We start from the raw sequence: 18,310 nt of genomic DNA, 5'->3' as shown, positions 1-18,310 counted from the left end.
GTAAATACTTAATTTCCTTACTTGTATTTACTGGTTGCCACTTCACTCAATTTCATCATAACCTCGTAGATTTCAGTGACACTCTTCCCTGAGTAACAGTAGAGTTGGCCATTAGGGCTCAACAGTCCAAAATTTATATCACGTTTGACCTGTCCACTGGTTGATTGGTCGTGGCGGAGCAAGTTATACTCAATATACTCAATTTAGATAATGATTGATTATAACTGTATTGTCGTATTGTTACAAATCATACCTTTAAAAAAAAAAAAAAAAGAGATTTTAAAGATTAAATTCAAATGTATTGAATGTAGGGGTTTAAATACAACTAACCCAAACCCTAGTATTAATGATAAATGCTCAAAATTGTACCATAATTTCCGGCCTATAAGTCACAACTTTTTTTACACGTTTTCAACCCTGTGGTTTTTGCGGTGATGCGTCTAATTTGTGCATTTTTTTCTAACGGCCGCAAGGGGGCATTTGAGCGGAAAAGGTAAGAGTGAGGCCGGTGGAATATATGTGCCAAGGAAGTGACTTTTACTGGTCTGGCCCTTGTTAGCGCTGTGCTAGCGTGTAAATGCCGGTCTCAGGGATTTTTACTGGTATGTTTTTTTTGTTTGTTTTTTTTAAACCGGCTCTGTTAGCGCGTTGATGTCATATTTTTGAGCTTCGTAATGTGCCTAATATTTTCTAAAGTAGACTGGTCTGTACTGCTGGCAGACCAGTATGGTACTTAAACTCATTTACTATGAAACCGCGCTTTTCTTTTCTTTTTTTTGTAGAATGTGTCATATTCTTGCTGAAAAAGCACACACGTCCCTTAAAAAAAATAAAATCTTGTCTGGACGGCAACACGTTGCGTCAATACATGTACCGTTTATGTACCTTTCAGTATTAATGATGCCATCACAGGTGCCCTGGGCACGAACCTCCATACCATCACTTTGTGCTGGTATCAACTGGATGATCCTTTTCTTCTTAGGCCCGGAAGACATGACATCCATGATTTCCAAAAACAATTTGAAATGTAAACCTGTCAGACCACAGCACAATTTTCCACTTTATGCCATTCAACATTAGGGCAGCTGTGGCTCTGTGGGTAAAGCAAATCATCCACTATCAGAAGGCTCGCTGGTTTGAATCTCTGCTCTGACGGTCTGTATGTTGAAGTGTCCTTGGGCAAGATACTGAACCCTAATTTGCTTCCAGTCTGCCTGGTGCCTTGCACGGCAGAATTTACCATTGGTGTATGAATCTGTGTCTGAATGGGTGAATGTGATGCTTAGTATAGTGCTTTGGGGACTGTGATGGTGTTGATCAGCGGTCGGCAACCTTTGACACCGAAAGAGCCATTTGAACCCGGTTTCCACGGAAAAGAAAACACTGGGAGCTGCACATCTAAAATGAAAAAAAAAAAAAAAACTTTTACTACTTTACCGCAGCATGTTTCTTATGAAATCCACGTGCTACAGAGAAAAATACATTTTATTCATTTAATGAACACATTTTGAACATTTTGAATTCTTGAAAAATAATAACAATGAATGTCTCTTTCAAATAAATTAAAAAGCTGAATTTAAATTGTCCATGTAGCAAATGAAAGCAGAAAAATGCCATGAGGCGTCATCCCTATATCCATTTATCTTATCTAAAATGAAGATAACACTGTATATATTGCTTTTTCTTACCTTTACACTTTGTATAAACAACTATAGTGTGGTTATGTCTTATGAAGTGCTACGGAGAAAATTAAATTTTACCGATGTAATGAACACATTTTGAATTCTTGAAAAAATAATAATGTCTGAATGTCTCTTTCGAATAAATTGAGGTATTTTCTGCACAATTTCGTCTTTGTTTTTAAAGTCCGCAAATAAATGTTCTGAAATCTTAAGGAATGATTCTTTCATATATTCTCCATCTGTGAACGGTTTCCCATGCCTGCCTATTTCCTGAGCGGCCACAAAGCTTGCATATGTAGTTGAATTTGCAGACTTCACCCACTTCTTGAATTGATTTTTCGTCCGGTCAGCCTTCTGCATCACTTCCAAAACAGCTTTTTTCCTCTCTTCTCCCTCTGGATATTTTTCAGCAAAGGCTCTGTGTGTATTGTTAAAATGTCTTGCGACATTTGACCGTTTATTGTTAGCCAGTTTTTCTCCACAAATTAGGCATACTGGTAGGCCACTCTCGCCCGAGGTAAATGCAAATGAATCTGCCCAGGCATCATTGAATGTTCTATTTTCTTGAGATATTTTTCTTTTCTTACATTTCTCCATTGGTTTTGCCGGGCTTGAAAGTCGCTCAAAATAGACGGCGTTTCAGCGGGTATACCCGCTTCCGCAGTGTGACGTCTATTTTGAGCGACGAAAAAATATCAAATAATTTAATTAATATTTTAATATTTCAAGATCACAATAATCTTCAAATTTAGAACTAAAATAATATAAAAACTAACACAAATAAAACACACTTCAATTAAATACAAAAAAAAAAATTTAGTAATTTATTTTCCCAAGCCAATCAGAGCCGCATTATAAGGATGAAAGAGCCGCATGAGGCTCCGGAGCCGCGGGTTGCCGACTGCTGGTGTAGATAAAGCGCTATATGAGTGCTGTCCATTTACTATTTACAGTACTTCGTTGGAATTGGGGTTGGGTTAAGAATATTTATGAGAAGCATCCTACATGCAGGGTTTTTTTTTCCTTGATCGCATGAAGGCAGAGGTGGGTACCATTATGATCACTTGAATATGCCACACCTACTCGCTTAAAGAGTTTTTATGGGGGTGCACGGGATCCATTCGCGCTCAGTGATGGTCTGGATGGCTGCCCTCCGAATGACTGGCGACCAGTTCAGGGTGCCTCCTATTGTTCATTTTACATTTTCACAATGACTCCTTGTAGTCCACAACTTCTGTTTTGGCCCATCACTGGCAAGGTTGCAAAAGATAACCAAGTGCCTTGCTTTGAGTCCGTTGTGAAAGGGTGTCTTCATGTTGGGACAAAAAACCAACATAAAATACTATAAAAATATGAGTCAAATATATAAAAACGCTATCAAACTATCAGTGTATTTTATTATTCTGATAAATCAGTGCTTGTCATCAGATTTACAAATCTTGCTTGAATGTAGACTTTCTTTAAAAAGAAAAAATCTTTTTTGTCACTATAATACCTTTAAATATATATATATATTTTTTTTTTTGGGTCATTGTTTACCGATTAGAAATGAGCTCATTAGAGGGACAGCCAAAGTTGGATGTTTTGGAGACAAGATTTGGGAGAGCAGACTTCGAAGGTTTGGACATGTTCAGAGGCGAGAGAGTGAGTATATTGGTGGAAGGGTGCTGAGGATGGAGCTGCCAGGCAAAAAGAGCGAGAGGAAGAACAAAGAGAAGGTTTATGGATGTGGTGAGGGAAGACATGAGGGCAGTTGGGGTTAGAGAGGAAGATGCAGAAGATAGGCTAAGATGGCAAAAGATGACACGCTGTGGCGACTCCTAACGGGACAAGCCGAAAAGAAAAGTAGTTTACCGATGATTTATGGCTATCTAGCAACATTTTTAAGGTATCCAACCTGTAATTTGTGGATGAATGTCTGACATTATAGCAGTTACAAAGCATTTTTACCACTTCAGAAGCAGATGAATTTGTCCAGCAACTGTAACTCATTCGGCTTCTCGTTAATGGAACTCCCCAAAGTGCCACTGACATCCCTGTATATATTGTAAAATAGATATTATGATGAAAAATACATATAACATTATTCACTTCAATGTCTGTACAAAAAAAATAAATGAGTGGAGAACGCGTCATATCCATGCACAAAGATATTCGGATTTTTATTGGAGGGTTTTGGAGCATGAACCACCTTTTTATATATCTCAATCAGATTCAAGTTAGCACTTTGATTAGTCCTCCTCACAATATCATTTAAAAACTGCATTTTATGTTTTATTGTATTTTCTTTGACTGTTTACATTTGTTTGATGGGAAACATTTAAGTGTGACATGCAGCAAAAAAGAAATCAGGAAACACTTTTTCAGATGTGTAATGAAAAAGGCTGGTTCTTTCATAGTTGTAATGGATACCTACTTTTATTCCTGCAAGGTTTTTTTTTTTTTTTTTTTTTTTTTTTTAAATGTTTGTGGTATATTCAGTTAATTCCAGGATGATACGTACATGTTGACATGCACACTCACACATGTTTCTTTCCAAAGGCACACTGGAGAACCTGGAGGAATTGTACCTCAATGACAACCCCAATCTACACAGCCTGCCCTTTGAGCTGGCCCTGTGCAGCAAGTTGTCCATCATGAGCATTGAAAACTGTCCTCTCAGCCACCTACCGCCCCAGATTGTGGTTGGGGGGCCCTCCTTCATCATCCAGTTCCTCAAGATGCAGGGACCTTACCGTGCCATGGTCTGAGGACCAGCCCTCCCTCATACCTGCTTGCCCATCCCGTTGTGTGTGTGTGTGTCATCCACTGTAAAGTCAGCCACCTCCCACCATCGGTGTCGAGAGGAAAGTGGAGGAGGAGATGGATGGCAAATAGAGAAAAGGGACTATTTTTCTCTCCATCGTTGGGGCAGACACACGGACACACATTCGAGACTGCATTGCTCCACTTCATTACGGTCTTTCACGGACCCTCATCACCCCACGCTCATCTTCCCATTTCAAATCGTACAGGAGGAAAAAATTCCAAACTCTTTGCCAAAACTGAAGATATACGAATTTCTATATTGAGTAACTGTGAGCTAAGTGGCAAGTCTTTTAATCATATAAACCGTGCTCCCATTGCCAATGTATTTACAGTAATTAAAAGCATCTGCTATGTGAGCGAGGATACAGCTATATGCAAAAAAAAAAAAAAAAAAAAAAAGTCTTTGGATCGTCACATTTACTGCTGCTGCCATAATTTAAAGGTGTCATTCTTCTTTTGATGTTTTCACTTCTGACATAAACCTCGCTCTCTTGAGATGTTAATTGCTTCTTGACCACAGAGAACAAAGGTCTAATGATGGTGTGTTTATACTTTTTTTGTACTTCCTTTTGTTTTATTTTTTTGTTTTATTTTTATATTTTTTTTTAAACTGTGCCTATGTTTAGAGTGATCCTGTGGTTCATTTCTAAACACTATTGTCCATGAGAATACAAAGACATAAATTATTTCAAAATTTTCTTATTACTGCTGTTTTTACTTGTGTTGCTATTTCAGCGCTATCATTAGTTTTGAAATAGGGCAATTGGATTTTTTTTTTTTAAAGAAATAGCAGCAGTAGTTGTCAAATGTAAAGCTAGTAATGTATATGTATGAAAAATACCAATCAAAAAAAGCAAGTTGGACTTTTTTTCGGTGTGGGTGGTGCCCTGTGACCCCACCCCCATCGGTTGTGTGATAAGAAATGTAGGTTATGGGATAAATGACCGATGTTTTTATATAATGTATACAAATCCTGGTTGTTGCCTTGAGTGTAATTTTAGTTCTGTTTACTTGTTTTATATTCTCTTCAGTGTTGGGCTGCATAGCTGTCATCCACTTGATCGTTGACCAACATATCAAACATTTTTAAAGGACTTCACTTGGCGAGTGTTTCAGAGCCTCAAAAAAAAAAAAAAAAAGGTTTGATAAAACATTGGCAGTTAATCCCTTGACATACTTTTTAATATCAATGTCCTTAATTTGTCGTTTAAATAAAAGTCCCATCTAATTTAATTTGTTTTTAATATGATATTTTGTCCCACACTGTCCCAGTAATGCTGCTGCTCTTATGCACTTTTTTGGAATAAAAACATTGGCATCCTCTGTTCAACACAAACACAGTAGCCTCTCATCGTTCATTTTTTAATGGAGGCATTTTCTTTCATTAAGTAGGTGATCTGTAAGCTTATCTTGTAAGTTTGGGTCACTTGGAAAGAAATTAATGTTCCAGGTTTGGAGTAGGAAGCGACTTTGTTTTGAGGAGGTTTTATCCTGTCATTGTTAAGTAAAACTTTCTCTCTTGAACAGTAAACGTATGCATATCCTGCTTCTTTCTTCATGGCAAGTGAAATGACTTTTGCTTAGCGTTTTTGTTTTATATCATTGAATGTTTTTTTTTTTTCTAAATGTGTATTCACTTAGTATTATTTTGAGTGACTGTACATTAAAAATACCACAATGGTAATCAAACCTAACAATTTTGTCTACGTTTTAAATCTGGGCACGCATCTTTCCACAGCACCTGCATATTGATTTGTACTGAAATGTATGGGGTACTTTTTTCCCCCCAAATGCAGAACCATCTTGATGTGTTTTAGTGACTCTGGTTTTGTTTCCTCTGAGGGGTGGAACTATGTCTGGAAAGTGGTGCACCCCTTTCATCAACACAGGCAATCATCATATGAGGTGAAGAAATACAGTAGTCCTCTAATAATGCACTCTGATGCTCAATTTGTCAGCCTTTGGGGTGTTGAACTTGGTGCAAAGCAGAATAGTTACACAATACTCCCCCAAATATATAAATGGAAGCAATTGTTACATTTTCAAGATAGCGTGAGTTGGGGGGAAAAACCTGTATGTAATTAACACTTAATTGTACTGCTCATATCATGACAAGCAGCCAGAGCAACAACATAAATGGCTAAAAAAGCACAAATTGTGCCACATTTAGGACTCAACTCTGTGTTTCCATGATTTGAAGACAATATGAAAATGTGCTCTTAACTGCTGTCAAGTCTCAAGTTGGCGGATGTTTGATTTGTTACTTTCACTCTGGTTGTTCCATGGGTGTGAACTGTGTTGTCAGATAATTAAAAAAAAAAAGTAACTTACTTTACTGATTGCTTGAGCTTCAAAGTAACTGAGCTAGTGATTGCTTGATTTCAAAAGTAGCAAAGTTAGAAAAATGTATGTCAAAAGAAGCACATTGAGAGTTGATATACAAACCCAATTCTAATGAATTTGGGGCGGCAACAATGATTTGCAAATCACGTTCAACCTACATTTAATTTCATACACTACAAAGATGATATTTAATGTTGAAACTGATAAACCTGATTGTTTTTAGCAAATACAGTAATTATTAACTTGGAATTTTTTTGTTTGCAACTCAATCCAAAAAAGATGGGACATCTGGGGAAAAAAAAAAAGACTGAGAAAGTTGAGGAACGGTTATCAAACACCTGTTTGGAACGTCCCACAAGTCAACGGGTGCGTGCCATGATTGGGTATAAAAGGAGTTCAGTGTCCTCAGCTCCCAAACGACTGAATGTCGTTCCAAGAAAAGGGGATGTGACGCAGTGCTAAACATAACCATTTTGGGAATGTGTTGCAGCCTTAAAATTTAAGTTAATGGTTGTAGAAAGCGGTTGACAGCTGGGCAGTGTGCAAGACTGTAAGCTGCTGACAGACCTGGATGAGAAGCTCTGCTTTCCAGCTGAGATTGCAACTACCACCCTGTGACCAGCTCTAGTGCTTTGGTCTGCCTCTCTCAAGCTCGTCTACATCATCGAGCTCACAGTGCCCTGGGAGGGGGCAGTCGAGGAGCCGTATAAGCGGAAGCGGCTGAGGTATGCAGGAACTGCGGCTGAAATGCTACAGCAAGGCTGCAGAGGATAGATACGCCCGGTGGAAGTTGGCTGGAGAGGGTTTACACTCTCCTCAACATCCGGGCTACTCAGAGAGATGGGAGTCCGAGGGAAGGCCCATCGGCAGGCAGTAAGAGATCTCTCCAAGGCGGTGGAAAAGGCCAGCCAGTGCCTGTGGATAAAGAGGAAAGACCCCAATGGGGCCTTCAGGAGAATTGATGGCACCTAGGGGCTGAACCTGGGATGCTGGGATTCACTGCTGAACCCTCTCGAGAGTGTCGTGGGCCTATCAGCGAAACACTTGATGATAGAAGGAAGCCCACTTGATAACCTGTAGGGTGCCATCACTTATTTGAACATCCCACAGAGTCTCATTGGAGCCGAAAATGCATAAATAGAGGGATATTAACATCTAGTCTACATAATACATTTGCTAAAACACGTTTATCAGTTCAAACATTAAATATCTTTAGTGTATTCAATTAAATATAAAGTGCCTTATGAAAGTCTTGCCCCCCTTGAACTTTTCAACCTTTTGCCACATTTCAGGCTTCAAACACAAATTTGGGTCTATATTTATATATTGTCAAGAATCAAAAGAATCAACAAGTGCGACAAAATCATAAAGTGGAACAGAATTTATTGGATATTTTATACTTTTTTAATAAATAGAAAACTGAAAAGTGGAGCGTGCAATATTATTCGGTCCCTTTAATTTCATTGCAGCAAACTCACTCCAGAGGTTCAGTGAGGATCTCTGAATGATCCAATGTTGACTGATGATGATAAACAGAATCCGCCTGTGTGTAATCAAATCTCCATATAAATTTACCTGCTCTGTGATAGTTTCAAGGTTCTGTTTGAAGTGCAAAGAGCATCATGAAGACAAAGGAACACCCCAGGTTTGTCCGAGATTCTGTTGTGGAGATGTTTAAAGCCTGATTTAGATAAAAAAAGAGCTTTAAACATCTTAAGGAGAACTGTGCAAGCAATCATATTGAAATAGAAGGAGTATCAGACCACTGCAAATCTACCAAGACCCGGCCATCCCTCTAAACTTTCACCTCGAACAAGGAAAAAACTGATCAGGAACGGAGCCAAGAGGCCCGTGATCAGTCTGGATGAACTGCAGAGATCTACAGCTGAGGTGGGAGAGTCTGTCCATAGGACAACAATCACTCGTACGCTGCACAAATCTGGCCTTTATGGAAGAGTGGCAAGAAGAAAGCCATTTGTCAAATATATCCAGAAAAAATCTTGTTGAAAGTTTGCCACAGGCTACCTGGGAGACAGACCTAATGTGTGGAAGAAGGTACTCTGGTCAGATGAAACCAAAATCAAACTTTTTGGCCACAATGCAAAACGATATGTTTGACGTAAAAGCAACACAGCTCATCATCCTGAACACACCATCCCCACTGTCAAACATGGTGGTGGCAGCCTCATTGTTCGGGCCTGCTTTTCTTCAGCAGGGACAGGGAAGATGATTAAAATTGATGGGAAGATGAATGGAGCCAAATTCATGACCGTTCTGGAAGAAAACCTGTTGGAGTCTGCAAAAGACCTGAGACTGGGATGGAGATTTATCTTCCAACAGGACAATGATCCAAAATATAAAGCCAAATCTACAATGGTATGGTCCACAAATAAACAGATCCAGGTGTTAGAATGGCCAAGTCAAAGTCCAGACCTGAATCCAACCTAGAATCTGTGGGCAGACATGAAGACTGCTGTTCACAAATGGTCTCCATCCAACCTCACTGCGCTCAAGCTGTTTTGCAAGGAAGAATGGGCAGCAATTTCAGTATCTTGATGTGCAAAACTGATAGAGACATTCCCCAAGCGACTTGCAGCTGTAATTGCAGCAAAAGGTTGCACTACAAACTATTAATACAGGACACCCAATAATACTCCACACCCCACTTTTCAGGTTTTTATTTGTTAAAGAAGTTTAAATTATCCAATAAATTCCATTCCACTTCACGATTGTGTCACACTTTTTGTTGATTCTTGACCAAAAAAAAAAAAACAAAATTTTTTTTATCTCTGTGCTTGAAGCCTGAAATGTGGTGAAAGGTTTAAAGGTTCAAGGGGGCCAAATACTTTAACAAGGTACTGTAGGCTGAACATCATTTGTAAATGTATTCTGTTTTTATTTGTTTCGGACAATGTCCCAACTTCATTGTAACTGGGTTTGTAAATCACGATCATTTCCACTCTGTTGTACACCATCACTGTTTAGGATGACAAATAAAAGAAAAAATATTTTTTTTCATTTTTCTTCCCTTTCTTTGCTTCTCCATGCACCAACATTGGAACAACAAACCTCAGATGTGAGACAGAGATGCGAACCACTAATGCGCCGTTGGGACTAAATAGGAAAGTCGAAATTTGACTCGACTAATACAGACGTCATCATAATAATCCTGTGGAGGGAAAAGTTGACGCTATAATTTCCAGTGTACAGTACTTTGCTTTTCACAGGATGTTCTTTTAAAGGACCTTGATGAGACTTTTCGAACACTCAGCCAGGTGCCCAAATGTGTGCTGATACATTTGTCCCTCGTGTTCACACTAACTATTTAATGGTCCCTTCTCAATATGTATTTTATTGTTTGAGATGTGAGGGGGGGAGTTTAGTCCTTCTTTAACAAAGCCTGAAATCCTAACCAGTATGCGTCAGCAGCCACTACAGAGTGGTGACGAAAGTGCTGTTTGATTGCATTTTCGAACCACAAGGAACAATATTGCTCCAGTGAGTACTGGAGTTGGCGTCTGCTCCACAATGCACATGTACTTTGTTCAATATACCTGGAGGGTAGTAAGGGAGGGATCAAATATTTTCTTTCCCCAAAATCGAATGCTACTTTCTTACCACATGAATATCCATCCATTTTCTTTGCCGCTTATCCTCACTAGCATCACTAGGGTCATGGGGAGTGCGGGAGCCTATCCCACCTGTCAAAGGGCAGGAGGACACCCTGAACTGGTCACCAGCCAATCGCAGGGCACATTGAGACAAACAGCCTCACTCACAATCACACCTAGGGGCAATTAAGAGTGTCCAATTAATGCATGTTTTTTGGGATGTGGGAGGAAACCGGAGTCCCTGGAGAAAACCCGGGGAGAACATGCAAACTCCACACAGGCGGGGCCGGGATCGAACCCGGGTCCTCAGAGCTGTGAGGCCAACGCTTTACCAGCTGATTCACTGTGCCGCCCACCACATGCATAATCATCCCACATGTTTTGGGGAAATACTGTACACAGTGAGGGTGGTAGGTGGTTGGGGGACACTCCCGTACACCAAGTACTACCCTGCTGGATGCAACCAGAAGGTTTTGGAAAACCCACTCATGGTCCCCTCATTTTAAAATGGGCGGTTAGAGCTTTATAGATGACAGGACACTGGAACAGAATGTAACAAGCGTGCACATAGGTATACACACACACACACACACACACACACACACACACACACACACACACACACACACACAAACGGATTGACCAAAAAGCTCCAAAAACATTTTTAATGGAGGAGCTTTTTGGGTGATGTACTGTGTTTCTGTTGTATTTATTGCTTTGTATTCGTAGTGTTGTGTGCTAATTTAGACTTGTCATGCACGTGTTTTCCGCCAATTGCAGTTGTGAACAAGACTTGTGCATCTTTCCCACCGAAGAGCAGATATTCATTGGTGAAGCTTCAGGTCCCTCAGCCAAAATAATGAACACAGGATTTACAGGTTCAATTACAGTGAAAATAAATTTGATAAAAATCCATTCATCCATTATCGGTCAGACGTATCCAGAAAGTCGTCTGTCTCGTGAGGTAAATTCATGCCCCTGGGTAACACTACCCCCTGCTGGTCAATTCAAGGATTCGTATTAAATCATCCAAATTACCCCCGACCCTCCCCACCCACACACACAAATACTAATGCTGCCTGCAAGGCTCTTGCAGGAGACGACAGATGTCACTGTATCACTTCATCTCTACCGCCATGCATCAAGCAGCGTCACGCTAGACCAGCGTTGAGCAACAAACTAGTCAGTCCGCGTCAGCGGTTCCTCCCCAGGCTACAAAGACCTCCCTGCCAAGCTGTTCCCCGTCACAGGGAGCACCTTATGTGCATCTCAACCTTGTTGAAATGTTACGAGACTCGTTTGAACCTCCACTTAAAGGCCAAGTGTCATGCCTATAAACATTCTAAAATAGATATTGTAATGACAAATACATATAACATAATTCACTTCTATGTCTATACGAAAAAATAGCCCGTCATCCATGTGCAAAGTTGCAGAAGTGTCATTCTACGACATCCAAGTGGTTTCCATATTGACTGCATCCACTGTCCGTGATGTCACCTGGACTTTCGCCAATGAAAACACGCGGTGCACCCTAACTATGGGAGACGAACACGCCCCTTCTGACGCAGAAGCTCTTTTCGAATAGGAAAACACTACACAACCGAGTGAAGTGACCGGGGCAATATTACACGATTGTTTCGAGCCATATTCAGATGATCTGCGATCACGGCCAAACCGCCTCCCCGTCCGATCCACTTCCACGGCGGAGATGAGCCATCGTGGCTCATCGCAGCCGGCCGGTGAGGCTCATTTTTGGCGCCGAGTTGGCTTATCACGGTGCCGAGGGGCGCCAAAAAGGGGAGTCAGGGGTGCTAAATGTGTCGATGTGCCACCCTGGCCGATGCTGTGATCGGCGGACGTGCCGGGCCGCGTTGGCTCATCTCCGCCACGGAGATGGATCTGATGGGGAGGCGGTTTGGCCACAGCGGCGTCATCGCTCGCGGCCGCGGGCACCGTTGTTCATTCCCGCCGCGGAGGTGGATCGGGCAGGGAGGTGGTTTGGCCACATGCGGTTTGGCCATGATCCGCATATCATCTAAATATGGCTCGAAACGATAGGGTAATATTGCCCCAGTCACTTTATTTGGTTGTGAGATGTTCTCTTCTTCAAAAAGAGCTTTCGTGTCAGAAGGGGCGTTGGAAAAACTCGAATATCTCTGTTGTTCTCCCATAGCAGGTTGCACAGCATGTTTTTAATGGTGAATGTCAAAGTGTGATGTCACGGACAGAAGATGCAGCCAATATGGCTACCATTTGAATGTCGAATGAGACTTCCGCAACTTTGCCCATGGATGACGCGCTCTCCGCTCATTTTTTCATATCGACATATTTTTTCATTGTGTGAATAATGTTATGTGTATTTTTCATTACAATATCTATTTTAGAATGTTTATAGGCATGACACGACCTTTAAGTCAACATAGTATGATGGTTTACCACCGACTGTACATATATAATGCAACAAATTTCATTCATTTATTCTTACAAAGAATAAATACATGGTTAATTCCAAAACACTGATTATTGGTTTTAATCCATTTTTTTTGAGGAAGAAACATCCAAGGGTGCTGTTGGAGCATTCATTAAAAATTATTAAAAGCCATCAAAATGTAATCAAATGTAATTGTTTTTTTTATCACTTTGAGGAAGCAATTGTGATAGTAACACTGTTATTACATTTTCAACAGGGTAACTTGTAATTGTAATCAGCTATTCAGTATTTCTAAAGTAACCAACCCAACACTGGGAGGGTTTTACGAAAGATTTGTACCCAGAACCTCTTGACTGTGAGGCAGGTTTCTTAACCACTAGTGGTCCATGCTAAACTAACAAAATACAGCTCTTTGGAATAATATTTGCTGCATATTATTGACAAGACATGCTAACACGTTCATATTCCCCCCCCCCCCACCCAAGTCAAATGATTTAATTTTTTCAGTGAGTGCATAAAGGATGGCTTCTGAATGAAACCTTTTCCCCTTGAAAGCAATAACGCCGTTCTGATTTGAAGGACGAGAGAACTAACTGGAAATATATTAAACATGTGTTAGTTGATCCGTGAATGTGAGTATTTATACGCGGCCTGAAAGAACACGCTGCAATAGTAATATATTTTTATTCCTGTGCCAATTATATAAATGCGACTCCCAGTTTCCCAATAATATCCAGCACAAAAGCTGTGAAATGATTGTGTTCGATCTTTTACGTTGCGCCGCATGGAGTGTACTACATAAAAGCAACTTCATTCTATTATCTGACAAAGAGTGGATGCAGCTTTCTGCAGGAGCGATAACTCTTGGTGAGAAACTGATCACATTAATGAGTAATGCAGTTCTCCCTTGGCGTCTCAAGAAGTTTCATTTCCTCTCTGATGACCCCAGGGGGATGTCAAGTGGGCCATACAAGTGTAACTTGGTTGCTCGCAATAAGGGTCTCGGTTCCCAGTGTGGGAATCGGTGAAAATAATAATAATAACAACAGATTATTAGTTTTTTGTTTTTGTCCATGCTTGTGCTCCCACAAATGTATGCTTAAAGACTAGAATGCGACGAGGTTACCTGGTACAAGCAAATAAGTGTTGCTCATCAGGTTTGAATATTTGGCTTGTCGCGGCTCACTTAGAGTATTTGTTATCTCCTGCAGAAACACATTCCATGAGCGAAACCTGGTCGACAGAGGTATCCACGAAAAGGCGGACTCCTCCTTACAGTGTGAGGGGTGATTGACGGCTTCCTCCAAACTTGGCAAGTGAGTAGCACTCCGACCAAGTTTCGGTCACAATTGCACGAGTGAGATGAACTCGGCGTTCCTCGCGTGTGTTGCATTTGTCACAAATGGAAGGTATCTAACGCCTAATAAGAAAATGCTGGAGGTGCACATAGTGGAGAGAGGCTCCGGCTGCTGCTAGGCAACCAGTTGCACACTGCAAAAAATGCCGACCCAACAGGCTGTGCAGCTTGCTGTTAAAAAAAAAAAAAAAAAAAAAAAAAAAAGAAAGAAAAAACTCCATCCATCCAGCCAAACCTTTTTTTTTTTTTTTTTTAATTGAGTCAGAAGGTTCGGCGGTGTCCCATTTGAATTTGGGCGAGAGGCAGGGTACACCCTGGACTGGTTGCCATCCAATTACATGGCATAAACTACACCGATAATCAACCTTTGACAATACTTGTACAAAACAGCAAACAATCACTGTAACTTCCATTCACAATTTATTTGAGATCTGTTACACTGAGTACCTGAATAAATTATTTTATCAATTTTACTTCGTATTCCTTTAAGTGGAATGAGAAAATATTTGTCTTTCCATGGCTTCTTCCAGAATGTTGGTATTGATTTGATATTGTTATTTTTCAAACTGAATCATGGTATTGATTTGATATTGTTATTTTTCTTCGTGATTTAGAGTCATTTATTTACTTTTTGTTTTGTCATAGGTTCATTTACTTCACCAAATACTTCCCAAGTTGTGCTCACCCTTCAAAGAGATTCAAATGTTCACAGTCAAACTGCTCTTCTTTAGCCCCAAATATGATACAATAATTGCAAAATGTATGAATGGTACACAAGTACAAAGTCATGGGCAGGAATGCAACACGCATCTCAATGAATTAGAATGAGAAAAAAAATATTTCTGTAGTTCAATTAAAAAACTCCTATACTGGAGATTCAGGACACAGATGAACTATTTTATTTTCATTCGGTATTATTCTGATGGGGCGGCACAGATGGATCAGTTGGTAAAGTATTGGTCACACAGTTCTGAGGACCCGGGTTCGATCCCGGTCCCGCCTGTGTGTTTTTTTTCTGGGTACTCCGGTTTCCTCCCACATCCCAAAAACATGCAACATTAATTGGACACTCAAAATGGCCTTATGTGTGATTGTAAGTGCGGCTGTTTGTCTCCATGTGCCCTGCAATTGGCTGGCAACCAGTTCAGGGTGTACCCCACCTTCTTCCCGTTGACAGCTGGGATAGGCTTCAATACTCCCCATGACCCTTGTGAGGATAAGTGGCAAAGAAAATGGACGTGTGGATGGATTATTTTGATGATAGCTAGTGAAAACTCACATTTTACCATTGATTCATTTTCGGAACCGCTTGTTCTCACTCGGTTTGCGGGCACGTCGTTGCCAATCACAGCTGACTTTAGGGAAGAGGCGGAGGAAACTTCAGACAAAATACAGACAAGCTTTTGAGTCTTCAATCAACTTACCATTTAGGATTTGGCATATCAGAGGAAACCGGTGTACCAAGAGAAAACCCATGCAGAAACGGAGGGAACATACAAACACCACAAGGTGAGGCCACGATTAAACCCGGGTCCTCAGAACTGTGAGGCGAAGGCTTTGCAGCTGCACCACCATGCCGCCTTCCTTCCATCCATTTTCTTTTGCCGCTTATTCTCACAAGGGTCTATGAGCCTATCCTAGCTGTCAACAGGCAGGAAACGGGGTACACACTGAACTGATTGCCAGCCGATCGCTGGGCACATGGAGACAAACAGCCGCACTCACAATCACACCTAGGGGCAATTTAGAGTGTCCGATTAATGTTGCATGTTTTTGGGAAGTGGAAGGAAACTGGACTGCCCGGAGAAAACCCACGCAGGCACGGGAAGAACATGCAAACCCGTGCCGCCTTGTTTGTCTCAATGTTTTAAAATGAGAAAAAACACCATAAAATGTAGCGAACAGCACACATGTGCTTTACATATATGATATTAGCTAGAAGAACGCTTCACACAAAATGTGCTAATAGTATGTTTTCCTGAACCATTTTAATTTTGAATTGGATTTAATGACTACTCCTTATTATCACTCAATGGGAAATTCAAGTTACACTCAGTTGGCTATTTTGCAAACGGCTCGCAAGGAGAGATGTCAGTGTGAAAGAGGCACGCAGTAATAGTGCTGTACTGTGAGCTGGAGAGTGGCGGCAGTGCTCTCACTGAGGGTACCTCAATTCTTGCCAGCAAGCGCACCAGCATCTCTCCACAAGAACTAGTTGCTATCTTTACTTTTTGGTCTACAGCGGGACTTGAACTGGTAAACATGTGGCTGCAAAACGTAAAAATCCTTACAGAAGAGCGACTGATGCCCTCACTGGTGGCCCAAGCTTGATTGGGACCCTGTTCAAGAAAAAAAAAATACAAAACATGCATGGATTGACAATATGATACTATGCTATTAATTTCACGATCAGTAGTATCAATTAAAAAATGGAACAGAAGTTGCTTAAGTTAAGGCACACTGAGTACCTCTACTGTTACATGTTCAGTAGCTCATCAGACTGCCACTGACATTTTCTAAGAATATAGAGTTACTCTTACATAATGACACTTCATTTGAATTGAAACATTTCGAGAACATTCCAACTTGAAATTGTCACCTGTCAAGCAACAACAAGACCTGGTTAGCACACGCAAGTGATTCTCCTCTTGTCAAAGCAAGAAAATTCACATGTAGCCTTTTGACTTTCAGACACTTGCTTGCCCTACAAATGCTTCTTGAAAGGATCATCAGTTAAAATCTCACAGTATTTTCTAAATACTGAGCTGAGCTGTGACTCAAATTTGGACCCTTATTTAAAGTTTGGCAACTCTGTTGTTGAACAAAATGACCACAAATGTTCACTTTTACATGACAAGTGTCAAATTCAAGGCTCGAGGCCAAGCCTACTCATGTATTTGTATTATTATTATATATTGGTCATTTTGATATAGCAGTAAATTGATAGTAAAGGCTGTTCTTATTGATAGACAAAAAGACATAAATAGCTTAAAAAATATAAATTCTACAATTTAGGCATTGCCCTTCAAACTCTACAGATACATGATCCTAAATACTCATAAACTCATTAAAGTCTTACTTTTATACAGTTCTAATAACGATACACATATGATACGTCTGACACTTTCACAAACTCTTCCATTTTCATTCATACCTCTGCAATAATACCATTTATTTTGCGGTCTGCTGTTGTGTGAATGCAAAATGTTTGCGCCATCCTGTCATTCCAGCTCACAGATCCCTCTGGTGTAATTGCAATAACACGACGAGGCTCTCTACAGCGGCATTAACTGGAAACAAATTAAGTGACAAAGAAAAATAGAAACCTGAAAAGGAACTCTGAAGAGACTACGATGCATTTGTGTTCATTTCCACAACAAGCAGAAGCAAAAATAAAAAAAATAATTTGAAAAAATCCACAATACCCAGAAATGTAATTTGTATCTTAATAATACATGCTGCAAATCATTAAACTTCATTTTGATGGTAACGATATATTTGCGTTCGGTTTGAAAAAAAGAAATTCGACGGAATAATTTTTTTGTTGAATACACGATTTTTTTGGATGACATTTTGATCAAATTAAGTATTTTTCAAAAGGAAATTCGGTGGCCTATGTCTTTCCCGTTACTGATCAAATCGAACCTGTACATGTTGAGAACCTGTTCAACTAACACCGTATATTACTGTTATTTTCAAGGGTCTCCAAGAGGGGACAATGTAACATTTTTACAACATTTTAATCACGAGATGTACGCGATCATATGAAGTACTTTTTTTTTTTTTTTTTTTTTGCAGTAGCCTATAAACAACCGAAGGTCCATGGTCGTAACGGGCAACTGAGACTATTAAAAAAAAAAGCTCCGTGAAAAAGATATGATGACGTTTTTAAAAAAAGAAGAAGAAAAAGAAAACAAACAAACGGTCTCAACCCTTGGTGCTGCTTTTACTTTGGACGCGCCCGCATGTTGCGTGATTGTGCGTGGGGCTCACTTCTTACAGCGTGCAGGCTATAAAAGGAGGGAGTGGCGCCCGGCGAAGCGCACTTGGAGCGCTACAAGCCCCCCCGCCTCCC

The 18,310-nt window shown here is 40.4% G+C and overlaps 1 protein-coding gene across 1 annotated transcript in view; it reads left to right on the top strand.

The window, feature by feature from the left end:
• Positions 1–5,078, top strand: part of shoc2 (SHOC2 leucine rich repeat scaffold protein) — a 35,160-nt gene extending 30,082 nt beyond the window's left edge. Inside the window, exon 9 of the mRNA XM_061830721.1 lies at positions 4,224–5,078. Coding sequence (XP_061686705.1) covers positions 4,224–4,432 — 209 coding nt within the window. The 3' untranslated portion in view covers positions 4,433–5,078. The remainder of the gene's footprint in view (positions 1–4,223) is intronic.
• Positions 5,079–18,310: the final 13,232 nt, after the last annotated feature.

Source organism: Syngnathoides biaculeatus, chromosome 9 (assembly GCF_019802595.1).
Source record: "Syngnathoides biaculeatus isolate LvHL_M chromosome 9, ASM1980259v1, whole genome shotgun sequence".
Lineage (NCBI taxonomy): Eukaryota > Metazoa > Chordata > Actinopteri > Syngnathiformes > Syngnathidae > Syngnathoides > Syngnathoides biaculeatus.
This window is presented reverse-complemented; position numbering and strand designations above follow the sequence as displayed.